Source organism: Peromyscus eremicus, chromosome 16_21 (assembly GCF_949786415.1).
Source record: "Peromyscus eremicus chromosome 16_21, PerEre_H2_v1, whole genome shotgun sequence".
In the NCBI taxonomy this organism is placed as follows: domain Eukaryota; kingdom Metazoa; phylum Chordata; class Mammalia; order Rodentia; family Cricetidae; genus Peromyscus; species Peromyscus eremicus.
Window position 1 is genome coordinate 55,929,284 of NC_081432.1, and position 17,769 is coordinate 55,947,052.

At 40.4% G+C, this 17,769-nt stretch overlaps 1 protein-coding gene across 1 annotated transcript in view; it reads right to left on the reverse strand.

Moving 5' to 3' along the window:
• Positions 1-6,744: 6,744 nt before the first annotated feature.
• Positions 6,745-17,769, reverse strand: part of Opn5 (opsin 5) — a 54,393-nt gene continuing 43,368 nt past the window's right edge. The window contains exon 7 of the mRNA XM_059244005.1: positions 6,745-6,875. Coding sequence (XP_059099988.1) covers positions 6,798-6,875 — 78 coding nt within the window. The 3' untranslated portion in view covers positions 6,745-6,797. The remainder of the gene's footprint in view (positions 6,876-17,769) is intronic.

Sequence of the window (17,769 nt, forward strand, 5' to 3'; positions counted from 1 at the left end):
CTGACATCCCTGTATACAGTGGTTTCCTATTACTAGTATGTTCATGTATAGTTGTGGACAGTACAGTGCCAAAGAGGATTCCAACAGAACAAAGCCAGAGGCTGAGGGAAGCAAATAATAAGGATTCTTTCCATCGGAAGACCCAGAACTATCAGATGGAACTCACGAACACAGGGAAGCTTCAAAACATCTTCCAAGCTGATCCGTGCTGTAGTGTCCGTGTTTCCATCATCCACTAGTTTGTGAATAAGACTGTGCATCATAGTCACCTAGTTCCTAGCCCAAACACCATCTCATGTGTAAGATGGAAGTGAATGGTGGTACCAGGCCCAGGATGTCTTTCCCAAATCTGACAGAGGTAGTTATGTCATCCACATCTTCTAATGTATTAACCTCTCCTAAACTATTAACCAGTTGAGACTTGGGGCTAACCTTCCTTTGTGAAAGTGGAGGGGTAGGTGGTGGTGTGTCTGTGTGATGGTGCAAGCTTAATACTGTCAGACAGATGTGACAGAAACTGCTATTTGTCCCCCATTTCCTCTACCCTTATTGATTTAACTCTATATATTAGCTACTAAAAAAAAAAAAAAAAAAAGAATGCCCTCTAAATAGGAAAAACATTTTTCTTAGTCATCAATGTAATTGGATGTAATTATGTGACTAAGTCCTGGCAAGACGATTGTGGGGGATGCTATATGGGACTTTCAAGGTGTGTCCTGAGGAAGAATGTACTTGATATCTTATCCTTTTAACCCTCCAGCCTCCGAGGATGTGATAGAAGTTCGGAAGTGACAGGAGTTGTTAACCCAGCCATGTAGAACATTAAGACTCTTTTTATTTTAACGATTGAGAATGACTGAGCCAGAGGTGAAAGGAACCAGGGTCTCTACTGAAAGAGAATACATTATCCAGATTGCATTAAACCACTTAACAGAACAATTAACTTCTGGTTTATTTGGACTATTTTATTTTTATTCTCCAATTTAAATGTTGACATGAACATTGTAAAAACCATTTGATGGCTATATCCATAAACCTGTGATGTTGGTTTATAATTCAAAATTAAGAATAAGAACATAAGCTGCAGAATGATTATATACTTAAAATGTCATCTAAACTAAATTCATCAAGTTTGTATTTATAATTCCTTCTGACAATGTTACAGTGAATACAAATATTAGTCATTATTTAGAGCTGTGCTCAAAGAAGCTGAGAGGAGTGATAGCAGGCCCAGTATCAAAATAAAAGCAGGACTGAAATAAGAACTCTTGAATTTTAGGTCACTGACCACATATTCAGTTTTTTAATATCAACTTCATTCTGACGTGGCCAAGATGATATTATCTATCTCGGTCTTGACCATAATGCTCAAATTACAACCACCAGCAAAACACCAAAGTCGCTAATTAAGGTATTAATTTAAATATCAGCTGGAAGGTCCTATTGAGCTTCTAGAGAAGAACTGTCGTCACAGCTGTGGGCCTGTGTATAAATCATAACAAGACAGTGATGGTTTCATGTTACAAAATGTGTGGAGAGGGGATATAAATGGTTGGTGGATTTTTCATTCTGGATTCTTTCATCTTTTAAAAGCTAAACCATGTGAATATATTACCTATACCCTCCTCCAAAAAAAAATCACGCTTAAATGACAAGGATATTGTACTAGATTTACCAGAGCTGTTACCACATTTGGTTTGAAATGCCAAGAGAGTAGGAGGTAGGTATTTTACCACTCCCCGTTCATCATGAGATCATGCACAGATGGGCAAAACACCTGCTCTGAGTCAAGACAAAGAGTCAACCCAAGCAGATATATATAAGGGAGACATAGTTGGAGAAACAATGTGGTGTGATAAGGGCACAGGCTTCAGCAGCAGGTGACTGACTCTTACCGAGAAGTCCTTGACTGACTCTCACTTTTATCTTCTATGGTTGAGGGATAATAAGGAAATCTATCTCATCTAGAGAAGGCCATTGAGGAAAGGACTGAATGAGCACTGTAGATTCTGTGTGTATAGTGAGAACTCAGTGAAAGGCTGGCAAAATGGTTCAGCAGGCCAAGACACTGGCATGGAAGACAGACAACCTGAGTTGGGTCACAGAGTCTCGCAATGAGACAGAAGAGAACCAAGTCCTGAGAATCATTCTTTGACCACCATACGTATGCTTTATACTTTTAAAATGGAACTTCATAGGAGCTAGAGAGATAGCTCACTGCTCTTGCAGGGGATGTAGGTTTGGTTCTCAGAACCCTTATGTCTGTCTGCTCACAATTCCTACAACTCCAGTTCCATGTGATCCAATACCCTCTGTCCTCTGTGGGCTCCTGTACTCAGGCAAACACACATACATAAAAATGAAAATAAATAAATAATATCTGAAGGAGAAAGAGAAGAACTACTACAACTATAATAATAATAATAATAATAATAATAATAATAATGCATATTTGGTGCTGGGGAGGTGGCTCAGCAGTTAAGAGCTTATATGGCTCTTGCAGAGGACCAGAGTTCAGCTCCCAGCACCTATCCTGAGAGACTCACAAATGGTTGTCTTCAGCTACCTATCTGATGCCCCCTTCTGGCCCCTTTGAGTAGATGTTCTCATACACCGACCCAAATGCATACTTTTAATTTAAAAAATAAAGAAAAATACATCTTCTAAAAATCAGTTAATGAAAAAAGAGGCCATAAATTTAGAAAAAAGCAAGAAGGGGTCATGGGAAGATTCGGAGAGGTGAAAGAGGAGGAGGAAATGATATAATCTCAAAAGTAAAAGAAAGGATATTTTTAAAATCAAATAAATAATGAACAGTAATCCATTCCCCTTATACATATTAATAAAGACTTCAAAAAATTCAGAGTTGATGCCCTCACTGTTAAAAAAAATCAGAAAACAAACCACAGAGTCCTGTGTTCAACAAAACTTTTGTATCTTTTCTTAGGGTTTCAGTAAGACTCACTTTTCTGTACCTTGTCACAGTTGGATTGAGTCACAGGACAGGGCTAGCCAATGGACAGTGGTGGGATTGCAACATAAAACACGGTATGACATAGCATCATACCGTTTGAGGTTCTGCTCTCCTGAAGACAGGTGTTCCACAAAGTGAAATGTGTCTGACCCTGGAAGATGGTGTGGGGCTAAGTCCTTCTGGGGGACACCTGGGTCATGACACAAGCAAGAAATAAGTTTTATAGGAGGAGTGGAGGGAGGGGAAGCCATAATTAGGATACATTATATAAAAAAGAATATATTTTCAATAAAAGGGAACACTTTCAAGCCATTTTGATGATTTCAAAAAGAAGCAGCCTGGAGAGAGTATGTTTGTGAGCAGAGGCTGGGGGGGGGGAGGGGGGAGTTTACATTTGCTTAATGTTACCATAGCATGGCCTTTGAGGAAAGAGTATGACTTATCAGCAGTAATATTTTAAAGGATCCAAAATTGTAGCTGTCACTTCCTGCATCTGGATTGACTTCTGTGTCTATGCTGATCTCCATTTCTTCCTTCTCCTGCTCTTTCTGCTAGTCCAGCCTCAAGCACAAACACTCACAAACATACTCTCTCCAGGCTGCTTCTTTTTGAAATCATCAAAATGGCTTGAAAGTGTTCCCTTTTATTGAAAATATATTCTTTTCTTATATAATGTATCCTAATTATGGCTTCCCCTCCCTCCACTCCTTCCAGTTCCTCTCCACCTCCCCTCCCATCTTGATCCACCCCCTTTTTGTCTCTCATTAGAAAAGAACAGGCTTCTCAGGGATAATAATAAAATACAACAAACCAAAATATAAGATAAAACAAAAACTATCACATCAGAGTCAGACAAGACAAACAGAAGGAAAAGGAACCAAGAGAAGGCACAAGAAACAGAGACCCACTCGTTCACATATTCAGGAATCCTGTGAAAACACCAAACTGGAATTTATAACACATACGCAGGGGACCTGGTACAGACCCTTACAGACCCTGTGCATGCTGCCTCAGTCTCTGTGGGTTCATATGTATATTAATCCTCTTGATTTAGAGGGCCTTCTTTCCTTGGTGTCCTCCATTCCCTCTGGCTCTTACACTCTGCCTCTTCCTCCTCAGTATTCCCTGAGCCCTGAGGAGAGTGATTCCATGGAGACATCTCATTCAGGACTGAGTGTTTCAAGGTCTCTCTCTTTACATAATGTCTGCCTGTGGGTTCTGTATGAGTTCCCATTTGCTAGAGGAAGAAGCTTCTCTGAGGATGGCTGAGGAAGTGAAGAGAGTGTGAGATCCAGAGGGGATGGAGGACACCAAGGGAATAAGGCCCTCTAAATCAACAGGATCTCTGCACATGTGGACACACAGAGACTGAGGCAGCATGCACAGGGCCCTCACGGGTCTGCACCGGATGGAGTCCTAAAGTTGAAAGGAAGAGGGGACACAGGTCCCCATCCCTAATCCAGAAGTTATCTCCAGCTGATTACCACTTGCAAATGAAAATTCAGTTTCATCCAAGGGAGTCAGTCTCACAGGGAAACAAACTACTCTTAAGGGCAAGCTGCATGCCCACAGCAGAGGGCCAGTTGAAGAATAACTCATTGGCATTTGTGGAGGTTCCTTGTCTCACAATGTCATGTTAGGGTTTTTCCTATTGTTTTTATAACTTTATCTTATTACTATTTATTTTTACATTTTCCTTCTCTCATTTTACCCTGCAGGTCCTGTGTGTGTGTGTATGTGTGTGTGTGTGTGTGTGTGTGTGTGTGTGTGTGTGTGAATTGTGACTTCCAATTTACTGTTCTTATGGGACTCCTGAGTGTGTGAACGGGAGGTTCTTGGATTCTTGTGCCTTCTCCTGGTCTCTTTTCCTTCCATTTGTTTGTCTAGTCTAATTCCGATGTGTCAGGTTTGTTTTATCTCATTGTATTTTATCTTATTATTTATTATCCCTTAGAAACCTGTCTGTTTCCTAATGAGAGACAGAAAGGGTGTGGATCCAGATGGGAGAGGAGGTGGGAAGGAACAGGGAGCAGCAGAGGGAGGGGAAACCATAATCAGGACATATTGTATGAGAAAAAAAATCTATTTTCGATAAAAGAAAAAATTAAAAATACTTTTTATTATTTTGCAGTGCTGGCAATTATGTTTAGGACCTCACATGTGCTCAGGGAATGTTCCATCACTGGGCTATGCTGTCCACCCCAGACCCCTTTCAAGTTTTAAAAACATGGTCGGAGTTGAGATTTTTGCTTCTTGCAGTAATGAATTTCATACAATGGTCGAGCTCTTTCTTCTCTCTGGCTTGCTCTTTGTTACCCTATGCTGCAGTTTGGACATGGTGTCCCTCACAAAGATTCATGTGTTAACAGCTTGGTCCACAGCTAGTGCCATGAGAGGCCATTAGATCACCAGGGTGCTCACTTCATCAGCAGTTCATACAATGATAAAATGGGCTATTAGGAGGGTGGCCTGGTTAGAGGAAGGAGTGTGTTGAGGGGCCATCTTGATGGTCAATAGGAAACTAGCTCAGCAGCATCTTTGGAGGCCCCATGTCTCATAATGACCTGTCAAGGTTTTGGAGGGGTTTGTTTGTTTTTATTATTTCTATTTTTAAATTTTATTACAGCTTTTGTTTTTATTTTTATTTTATTTTATTTATATTAATTTTCTATCTTTTTACCCTACAGATCCTTTGCATGTATATCATGTCTTCCAGTTTATTGGTTTTTTATGGACTTGTGTGAACAAATGGGTCTCTGCATCTCTACCCTTTCGTGTGCCTTTCCTTGAGCTCTTTCCTTCTGTCTATTTTTATCTTGTTTTGATATATTAGGTTGTGTTTTATGTTACTATATATTATATGAGAGAAAAGCTGTTTCCAATAGAAAGGGAGGAAAAGAAATATTCCCAACCACTGAACATTTTTTCCTAAGCTCCATGCTCTTAGAGAAGTCGACACAAATCATCATTATGGGCAAATGGAGAATTACCAAATTGTGCAATTGGGCTGGTTCCCTTAATATAAGGTACCTTTATTTTAGTCCTGTCAGAGGCGTACAATATTGCCGATTCTTTAGATGTAAAATAAACAATGCCAACAAAACAAAAATGGCTCAGAATGTTGGTGCAATATATTTTCTTTATTTAAAAAAAATGTACTTGAACAGCAGCTGTGGCTTCCAAAGAAAATTATTTTCAGTGTGCAAAGAGAAACTGACAAAGATGAAAAGTACTAATCCATCCTTCCCCAGTACAGTCAATAAACTGTTCTTCAGTTCGACACACAGCTGGGACAAAACCAATGAGTCAAATGCTAAAACATCTTCTGAATGTTCTCATAGAGAGTACTTACAAGTGCTATGTACAGGTTGACTTGACAGAGGACTCTTTGAGAAGTCTCCCAGATAAATGGTCCAAATTCTAACCGTCTACAAGAACAAGTGGTTGATGGTTTCAAGGGCATGTTCACAGTAGTTAATGCATCAATAAGCTCTGTTACTATCACAATGAGTAGGAAGCTTAAGGTACGATGCACCTTCCCATGGCTTAGGATGTGCTTTTCATCTCGGACCACTTTAATCATCTATAAAGACTGAAGAGTGGACACTTCACATGCTATGTACTTATAATTAAACTTCGATATCAGCACTGCAGTCAACGCTGACCATATATTTTCTCAACTTAAAAACAAATGCAAAGAATACACTACAAGCTTTTTTTTTTTTTTTTTTTCGGCATTTCAAAGAGTATATTGAAGCTGGCCACTTATTTCTGAAGCCCTGACGGACAGGTGCGGGGTTTCTCGGCCTCAGAACACAGATGCTTATTTCTTGTCACAGTCACCATCATTACTGTGACTCTCTCCATCCATAACATGGGCACTAGTAAATCTGGAACTGCTCTGTTTGAGAGAACAACAACATTTTTGAGGTGCATGTCTGCTAACGTCAGGCTGCCTTCAACAGCTTCCCAGTACTATTCACAGATGCAGAATGGTGGAGATCAGTGGTTCTCGACCTTCCTAATGCTGCAACCTTTTAATACGATTCCTCATGTTGTGGTGACCTCCAACCACAAAATTACTTCACTACTACTTCACAACTCTAGTTTTGCTACTGTTGTGAATTGTAATGTGAACATCTGATATGCAAGATATCTGAAATGCGACCCCACAGGATTGCGACTTACAGGTTAAGAACCACTGATATAGATGGTCTACAACCCCAACCCACACTCCCTGAAGCCAGACTCGGATTTGTATGGATTTACCCATATTTGAGCAATGATCACTGGAGCAGAAATGTTTAATGCTTACCTTAGGGCACTCCAGAAAGATGCTAAGGATGAAACCCAATGGGAAAGGGAGAGATTCAAGAATAGAATCTGAACTCAGCTGAACTTAAAACCAGAATGAACTATGGTCTTATGCCTCTCTGGGAAATGAGTAAAGATATTCTTCTGCTTTTGAAGTATAACCAAGGACCACAAGAATACAACCCATGTTCAGAAAACCTCAAATATAATGCAATTATTACCATATATCTTTACAAAACACTTAGATGGGAGATGGATCTTTTGCACCCAAAAATACACATGTGTATGCAAAGGTACATGTATACATGCATGTGCTTATATGGATGAATGGATAATAGGTGGATGGATATAGATGATAGAGAAACAAATAGATTTTTTCCTTCAATTCTCCCATGAAGTAGAAAGATATGTTGTATATCTATGGTAGTATTAGTTTATCATTTCACAATTTAGACAATGCACTACATATCAAGGAAACACCACCCCTAAAAAGACTTAAACAAATAAACTTGGAGTAATAGAATTATGCCTCTGGTGTATTTCAAGTTGGAGATTCTAACCCAGCTCCTTTATACTACACTCACCAGACTGAAGCATAAATGTCTGAAGCAAGATCACTTCTTCAGGCTCAGCTCATCTGACTGCGCATCCGCTCCAGACATCCCTCCCTTATCCCACAGAGAGAAAACCATATACAGCAAGTATACCGTGTTCTCAATTCACTCCACTGCTTCTCTTGATGGTTACCTAACCCCACGTCCTTGACTCTCTATGCTCTGATAGCAGGACCATGTCTCTCTCCCTTGATTTCTGTCACTCTCTTCATGGATACCTATTAAATACACTCTTCTGATAAGAGCTAATGTTATGTGATAATCAGTGATTGGCATGCCATCATATAGCTTTCTCTGTCAAACTTGATTAAGGAAATGGGGATGTTAAGGGAAGAAGTCTAATTAGCATCTAGGATCCTGCAAATGCAATAGTTCTAGAAATATCTTGCAAATATGCTTTTCTCAATGCCTTCTGGTGACCACCCCTAGACTCTACCCATAAGCCTTCAATCCAGATTCTTCTATCCTGATTCAACCCACTTTTTGTTAATTTTAAGGATGAAAAGTCTGAAGCATTTTTGAAATTCCCTAGTTTTGTCTGATGTTTTGCCTCTTTAAAGTGTTTTGCTTATACATGAGGTAAGGTATTTTATAGACAGATACACACCATTCTCTTCATACCAAGATGATAATAAAGGAGAATGATGGATTATTTTTACTTTCTTTACATGTGTAGTATTATTTTATTTGTGCCAATAAAATTGTATTACTAACAAAATGTTTAAAAATTCTCCCTGATTGTTTTGAAGTGTCTTTAGCCTCTTTAGAGTGAACTATCACATGTCTGTATTTGCTCTCCTCTTGACATTATAGCAACCTTAATTATAGAAGAAACAGTTTTCCACCAAGAATTCAATTTGTCACTCAAACTATTTGTAATCTTTATATATCATACTCTGTTGTGGAATATTACTTTGACTAGGCAAAGGTGTGTTACATTTGTTTATGCTGCATTTGTTTAACTATGTAAAGATGTGTTACATTGGTTTATGCTGTGTGTGTTTAATTGTAAAGACACCTTGCCTGCTTAAGGCACCTGATTGGTCTAATAAAAAGCTGAATGGTCAATAGCTAGTAAGGTGAGAGATGGGGGGATGGTGCATAGCTGAAGTTTTCAGGGAGACCCGAAAACTTCAGCTACACTGGTGGGCAGAGAGAATAAGTAGGAGGAGACATCTATGCTCAAGAGAGTAAGAGAAGAGTATAAGTGAGACACCAAGGGCCAGCCAGTCAGCCTCCAGTCAGTCAGACATGGAGTAGGACATACAGAATGAAAAAAAAAGGTTAAAAAGGCCCCAAGGCAAAACATAGATGAAGAGAAATAGGCTAATTTAGGTTCTAAGAGTTAGTGGGACAAGCATAAGTTAAGGCCAAGCATTCATAATTAATAATAGGTCTCCATGTCATGATTTGGGGGCTAGTGGTCCAAGAAAGCCTGTTACATTACTCTGAAGTAAATGAGTAGTGACGTTGCATTTGGACATTTAGCAATTCTCAAATCACAAGTTTGTCCAGAATTGTACAGTGACAACACGTGAAAATTGTAAGACAGGGAACTACAGAGATCATCTTCAGATCAGGCTGAACTCCTCCCCTCCCCTCTCCACTTCACCATGCTGAACACTTCTTCACTTCTGCTGGTTTCCCCTTTCAGTCTCCCCCAATAAACTATAAGCTGCATACTTACACATCCTCTTCTCAAGTCTGTGTCCCCAGACTTCCACTCATGCATTCCCCTTTGGTTTGGAAAAAGGGTATATTCCCTCTTGCTCTTTTTTAAATTTATTGTAGGGGGAGGGGCTATATGTGGAGGGAGAAGCTATGTGTGTGAGTGTGGTGTGTATATTAGTATAGTGTTTGTGGGAATGTCGTACAGGGATTGATTGTACACCTCTGCATTTGCTCTTGGAAGCCAGAGAAGGAATCAGAGGTCCTGCTCTGTTATTCTTTGCCTTTTGAGAGAGGCTCTCTCATTGAACCTAGAGCTAAGCTGGTAGCCCACAAGCCCTAGCAATCCTCCTGAACACCCTAACCCAACCCGTGCTGGGATTACAGGTGTGCAGACACACCTGGCTTTTTTTATGGATGCTTGGGATTTGAACTCAAGCCCTCACATGTGGGCAGCAAATGCCTTACTCACCAACCCAGCCCCTCAGTCCCTGTCTTCTTATTTATGAAGTTGTCGCTGCCAACTTTCTATCTCTTTAAGAAATCCATCTGAAGAACCCCTCAGCATGTTACCCATTCACGCTGTACTCCAAGGTTCCCTTTCCCTCAATAATATTAATGTGGAATGATAGCCATTGGGGGATATTTTACAAAACATCCAATCAGCTTCCAGGAGTTCTGCAAGAGGGAAAGCCTGAACTCATGGTGTCCTCTCCAGTTCTCTTGCAGCCTTGCTGTGTTATTCGTCAAGTTCTAGGAGAAGGTACTTGTGACCATTTCTCTGCTCTGGCTTTGTTGTTTCCATTTTTAAACTACTTGTAGGACTTGGCAGTTCTGTGTGTTATATCATTCCATCACCAAAAAGTAATTTAAGGGTTATATCCCAATTTTCAGATAAGCACACCAAGGCTCACAGAGTTATTCTCCCAAGAACTCACTGTAAAAGCATAAGAAGCAACTCCCAGACCTGGAGAGCCAACTGCAGCATCAATGCTATCTGCTGTATTTCGGTGGCACCGCCTTTTTAACAGCAAGCTATAAGTTTACACCACCTCATAATTATGAGAGTGGATATAATAAGTAGTGGGATCAAGATGCTTCATTCTGTATCTTTCCTCTTTTAATCTACCTAGAGACATTCCCTTTTAATCACCTGCAATGAATGATTGCTTATTACATAATTTTATGGCCCAGATACATGCAACACTAAAGCTGACTGAATTGCCCTTGGTAATTATAGCACATGGGGGAAAAAAATCACATTTGCTTACCTTGACCTACTTGAATGAACTGATAATGTTCATTCTTAGCAGCCTCTAACCAAATGTTCCCTATCTCCATGCAAGTGTAGCTCAGTCTGAATAAAAGCCCGTGAATCAGAGGCTTGGGGGTTGTTTTGTTTTGTTTTGTTTCAGGTTGGGTTGGGGGATTTTTTTTTGCTGTTCTTTGTTTTGTTTTGTTGTTTTGCTTTACTTTTGCAAAAGCTCTGCTAATGTTGGTGCTTAATTCTCTGTAGCCATTATACAACTGTCCTGCTTCCCATGAGGCACTGAATAGAATTGTATACTTGTAAGTTTTTGCATAAGTTTGTACTCATTAGATAATAAAGCTAACATGTTACCTAGGAGGCAACACTTTGACCTTTAAGAATGAATGATAGGGGTGACACATGTCTCTTTCATGATTCTATTCTGGCCTCTCCAAAGGACATCATGGATAAGTCCACTAATGAGCTACTGATAGATTCTGCAGAGACGATGCCACTCATAAGAGACAAGGACTAGAGTTTACAATGCAGGGGTGGGAGACATCACAAAGAGCATCAACAGGTCTCCATGGTCTAAAGGAGTGAAGGGATGCCATGGCCATTTATAGGTCAGCCCCAGGTTTCCTTAAATGCTAATGAAAGCATGAGCTCCTGCCTCTAAGAGATTCTGAGAAAAGCGGTCCAAGGAGAACGTTTACCTCTGTCCAGTGGGTCTGGATAAAGGTGACATCCCATGTCATATTCCTCAGCCTTCCCAGTCATATCAACTAGAACAATACAGGCTTGGGGGTACATTCTATTTATGAATGCAATATTCACTATGCATCCAAAAGAAACTTGTCCCAGAATAAAAGGTTCTAATTCCAGTCCCAAGATGTGCTTGTGACCTTGGGTGAGGCATACACATTCTGTACCTTACCTGCTGAACAGAAGTCCATCCTTTCCTCCCTTTTCACAAAGCATTGGAAAGTTTGGTTAAGACAAGGGAGCTTTAACAAGAGCACACAGTACGATGGAAACCAAAAACGTTACTGTTAAATAAATTCCTAGTGGCTCCAGCCTAATGCCTTTTGTTGTGCCTTGTCTCTACAAGGAACCTGAAATATGTCAGAACCACCAAAGGTCCCTCAGGCCACCAGCTGCTGTTATAACTCCCCTGTCACATGCAGTGTGGTGCTTGAGAACTCAGGCTCAGGGGTGTCACACAGCCCCCAGAAAACCCTGCACTGGTTCAGGTGCTATGAAAGCATTTTCAGAGTTTCCATTTCCTCTTCTGAAATGGGGTGATATGCTCATGAGTAAATCCCAATGAATCTGACTATCTAAGTGAGGATTAAGTAAAGGAACTAACCCATATAAGAGGATTTAACATGGAATTCAGCACCCAGTGAGTGCCTGATCAGGGCTAGAAATATTATCGCTTCAAATGTCTTCCTATGACAAGAATAGAACCTCCAAGCAAGAAGGATTTTCAGAACCAGTTAAGTTTAGAAATGGATGAATTCCTATGAGGAAACGTGAATGTACTCAGAACCATCCGTGCATAGGCCAATTCTTCAAAATGGAGGCGTGTTATCTACACTTTGCATGACATCTTTGAAGATTAAAACACTTTCTTTCTGCAGAAACTTTGCAGGGCTGGATTCAAGGGGTCATGCTTTGAGAAATATTGCTCTCAAAAGTCAGATATTCATTACACTATAATGTTAAGCTCCTCAAAATGTATGAAAGAGGGTCAGCAAAGGGATTCAGCAGGTGAAGGCACCTGCCACCAAACCTGACAACCCGAGTTCAATCCCAGAGACCTGCAAAAGGGAAGAAGAGAACCAACTCAGACCTCCACATACATGCCATGGCAATGTGCTTCCCAGATTTGAAACACACAAATAAATCAATTCAATTTAGAAAAGAATTTAATATGAGATGAGGAAGAAAAGAAATGGATGGATGCACCTAGTTTTTGTTTCTAGTTGACTGAGTTTCAGGGCACATTGATTTGTTTCTTTCCGGTGAAATTCCTGTTTCTACTTGCCCTCTAGCCAGGCTTATGAAAGAAGAAAGACTGAGTGCAGTTGGCCATTGCTGAAGCTGGGTGATGAATATAAAATATGTCATTATAACATTCACACCATGCATCTTCTTTTGTGCGTGTTTAAAAAGTTCCATGGAAGTGTTAGAAAACACATTAAATAAACCAGAAAAAATACATGTGTACATACAGATAGACTGTTACTTTCTTTGGTGTACTACATTTTACTTATTTATTTTGTGTGTTTTGGGGGTGAGGGGAGCACACATGTCCCATGGCACGCAAGCAGAAGGCAGAGAAAGACTTGTCTGAGTCGGCTCTCTTCTTCCAGTGTGATTCCTGGGAATCAAACTCAGCTGAGCAGCCTTGGGGCTAGACAACATTATCCTCTGAGCCATCTCGCCAAGCCCCAGACTATCTTTTAATATATACAGCAAATCTAAGAAAAATGGCTACTGTACTGGGGTTTACACTCCTATTCAAGAAGAGGTAAATAATTGGCTTCTTTACCAAACTTGGGGATGAGGCTCTTCTCACACTTCAAAACCCCAAGAGGTCACTCATGGTAACCACATTCAAGCCAAGTCCACATGGGGTGTGTGGAGGTATGGGAACATCAACCTTTCAGCAAAGATTTTGCATTTTAAACCTAGAGTATAAATTACGTCTTTAAATGAGTCTTCCCTCTTCCCTGCCTGTCAGATATGCTGCTGTATTCAGTCAAGTAAAATTTTGACAGCACTAATAACACAATTATCTCCTGTGTGATAGTGGACTTGACATGAAGAACTGTGTCTAGTCTTCATTGGGGGGGGGGAATCCTTTTTTATTATTAAATTTTTTCATTTATTTTACATACCAACCACAGTCTATTCTTCATTTTAACTGAAGTGGTCTTTGGGGTTTCCAGCTGCCAGAAAATCCTAAGGAAGTTTCATTTGGGCCAGAATCCATTTCACTTGCCAAAATGCTAATACATTGTAAGAATTACCTTTACCGCTAAAAGTGAAATCAGCAAGCAGCGATCACATTTGGCCTTTTGGACAAATTCTCTCTAAATGCTCTTTTGTTCCAAATGCCATTGTTTTAAAATGTACCCCGTCCTGTCTAATTATGAACAATTGAGGTCCTTGCATAGGTGAATCGTGTATTTTATTGCTTGAACTCACTTTGGGGCATTCACACACCTGCCTGTCACCAAGGTTTGTGTCCATGCATTAGTCATTTCCCAACTGGCCAATTTCATTGTCTCCGGGAGGGCCGTTCTCATTCAACCTGGTTGTGTTTATAATACAATCAAAATTTATAAGGCACTTGGGTGTATTTCCACCCTCTAAAGTTCCTCTTTCATCTCACTCCCAGCCAGGCACAACGACTTTCTTCTTCACCTAAGAGTTACCTCTGAAATTAAGAACTTAAGGTCATCACTTTTGTTCCAGTTTACAAGTTTGGTTGTTTTTTTTGTTTGTTTGTTTTGTTTTTTTTTTAAAAAAAGCTCTTGTATTGAGTCATGGAGATAATGGCTCACCAAGCTCACAATAGGTTGACCTGCTTTGACTGCAAATTCCCCAAAGTCTTTAAGGAGGAAGATCCTTGGGAGTGGGGGAGTCTTAAGAAAAGGTAATTCAACTTTCAAAAGTGGATGTTTCTACCTATGTGAACCCACACTGCATTTCCAGTCACAAAAACACATTTTCACCAATCCACATTCACATCTGCACAATAAAAACAAGTCATATTCCAGATAGACACACAGCCTGCCACTCTTAGTCAGACTTTCCAAATGAGCTTTCACAAGACTATATTGGTAAAAAAAAAAAAAAAGAAAGAAAGAAAGAAAGAAAGAAAGAAAGAAAGAAAGAAAGAAAGAAAGAAAGAAAAGAAAAAGAAAAAGAAAAAAAGAAAAAGAAACATAGGGGCCTTTATTCACTAGTCAGGTTGCTCATTGCTGGCCATAGTAGGATGGATTTCTAGCACTCAGTAACTGTCACTGTTTTAAAATAAAATAATGGGCTTTGATGCTGCAAAGCCATACCATTGTTTTACATTGTTTATTAGTTCCTTTCTCCTAGCAAGATAAATAGAATAGAAGTAGAAAAGCAAAAAGCTAACATTAGTAAGCCACCTTCTCAGCAGATACCACGCCCGGGATAAGCATTTTGGTTGTGCCTTTTTCAGTGGACAAGTTGATTATCCCCCTTATAGTGAAGCAAAAACTAGGCTTCAGCAAAAAGCACAAAATTAAATGCAGCCCTAGATGTCCCATATATATACCAAAAGGATAAGGACTGTGTGGGTCCAGTTCTCAAGAACAGCTTCTCTCAGAACCTCCCTCTTGTGCACAGGCAGTTGGTCTGGCAGACTGATCCATAGGTACGTCTCATCCAACTCCCTTTCTGAGCCTTCTAACAACCACAGTTACACGTCCAGGCCCCTTTGCTCTCGACACCACTTTCATCATTTCCTTGTCTTCTAATCATTGCCCAGAATGAAATTCACCCTTCCTGGAGTCGACTACAGATGTGTCCAAAACCTCCTCCCTGCTCACTTGAACCAACTGATGTTCTAATATGCCCTTGAATCTACTGGGTACAAGGAGTTCACCACCTTCTTTCTGCTCAGGCCTCTCTGGGGCCAGTTTCTGCCCCTCCACCTATGCTTAGAAGTTGAATTTGCCCTCCACCTATGCTTAGAAGTTGAATTTGTTCTTTTAGAGTCTGAAGAAGCCAAACTTCCTCCTTGAAGGCCAATTCTTTCCACTCCCTAACTCAGCCTTTCTTGTTAGACAGTAGTGCCCTGATGACTAGACTCATGTCTTACTCAACATTACAAGCCAGTTGCTAATGGAGCCAAGATGATGTAACTAACCAGGGGCAGAAACTAGTTCTGATGAATGTATTAGCAATGTTTTTTCTTCCAGTATGCATGCTGCTTAAGACTGTGCTGGAGTTAGGACAAGCTCTGTGTTGTTCTCCTGTCAGTTCAGAACCATCAAAGAAGTCTGTGTCCTTGTGCTTGTCCCTTGAACCCATATGGGGGACCACTTGTCCCACTTTCAATGGCAGTGAGCTTGGGGCACTGTGTAGTCTACGGATTTCATTTGATCAACAAATGTATGGAATGATTTTTGGAAAAAAAATTAGTCAAATAACACTTTCCCATGGAGGCACATCTTTATGATGGTGGTTCCTGAACAGGTCCTCGTTGGCTCTGTAGTGGACAATCTGCCCACAGAACAGATTTCTTAATTAAACTGAATTGCCCTGTGCCAGACTCCATTTCATATTTGCTAAATCAGTTTCATGAACAGGCCATCTTGTGTATCAGACTCTTGACTGCAAATATGTATAAATACACATTGCATCCTACTGTTCTGGGCATAGTTTTGAATCCTGGGGAAATAAACTGGGCATTTGTTTCCAAACTGACTGGCATGTTTCATTTCAGAGTGAGCAGAAGGGAAGCTCTCGGGGAAGTCTGTGAATTGAGAGGGGAAGAAATTCTACTCCATGTCAATAACCGAAGCCTGGAATCTTTAAATAACAAATGGCATTTTTTTTTTTTTTGATACCCAGGCTTCAACCCACTATCAACACTTGTTCATTTTCACTTCTAAAATAGTTTTAATTTTTAACTATCATTCCTCTACAGGCCTTCTTTGGGCCTTCATCAGCCTTTAACTAACATCAATTTCTAAATCATAGACTGTATAAGAATTAGCTAGGACATTCACTTGAATACAGACACACAGATAATAGTCCACAGACTGTGGAATGGGCCCAGGTAATTCACATGTTAAATAAGGTTGGCAGGCAATTCTGATAGAGGGCCATGCTTGGGCCAGAACAAGGACCAATGTGTCTGTCATCTAAAATGGAGATCTGAAAATAACTTACATGCACTAAAAACTTATGCTTTCCCACACCAACTAAGAATAATGGAAGCTTTTGACCTCAGTGGCATGATGTTCAAAGACTTTTATGACCCTTTTCCCTGGATACTACCCACTTTGGTAGGATCTCCAGAAATACTGTTCTAGCCGGGCAGTGGTGGCGCACGCCTTTAATCCCAGCACTCGGGAGGCAGAGGCAGGCGAATCTCTGTGACTTCAAGGCCAGCCTGGTCTACAGAGCGAGATCCAGGAAAGGTGCAAAGCTACACAGAGAAACCCTGTCTCGAAAAACAAAAAAAGAAAGAAAGAAATACTGTTCTAGAATATTGATGTGGTGTGCTCATCCTCACAAAACTCTCTGATTTTGAGACCCTCTCAAAGACTATTTCTGAACAACTCTTAACTTGAGACTTCCTCTTCCAAGATTGTCTCTGGTCCCAACTCCTCCCTACACCGTGTGGTTCAGAACAATCCTTTTATATTCTTACAGATCCCTCAGTAACGTCAATCACAGCATCTCCCATGATGCAATGCAACTATCTACTTACTAATATTTGTTCTGCCGCATCATGGCCTCTTTCCACACAGGAAGCACACCTCGTTTTGTGCCTACCTCCTCTAAAGAAAGCATTCAACCGATGCTGTCTATTTGAAGTCATTCTCTGCTGTAACAGCAGCCCCCTACAACTCATTCCTTATCCCATATGGTTAAAGCTTGGTGTGCAGGGTCTTAGAGGGAATGGCCATCAGCTCTTAGTTCTCCGGTGCATTTGTAACTACAGCACAAAGAGGAAAGTGTTGTCAAGGCCACTGATGAAGATTTTAAAGCAAGCAAAGGGAAAGAAAAAAAGTGCAGATGAATCTCTGTCAGTCACGGAGCAGAGCACGGTGCTACAGGCTGACCGAGAGAGGGGAAGCGCAGCTCTGCCATGAGCAGACCACACCAATTCTCTGTGTCTTAATTTTCTGATAGAGAGTGAAGAATGTCCCCTGGTTCTTTAAGACAATGAA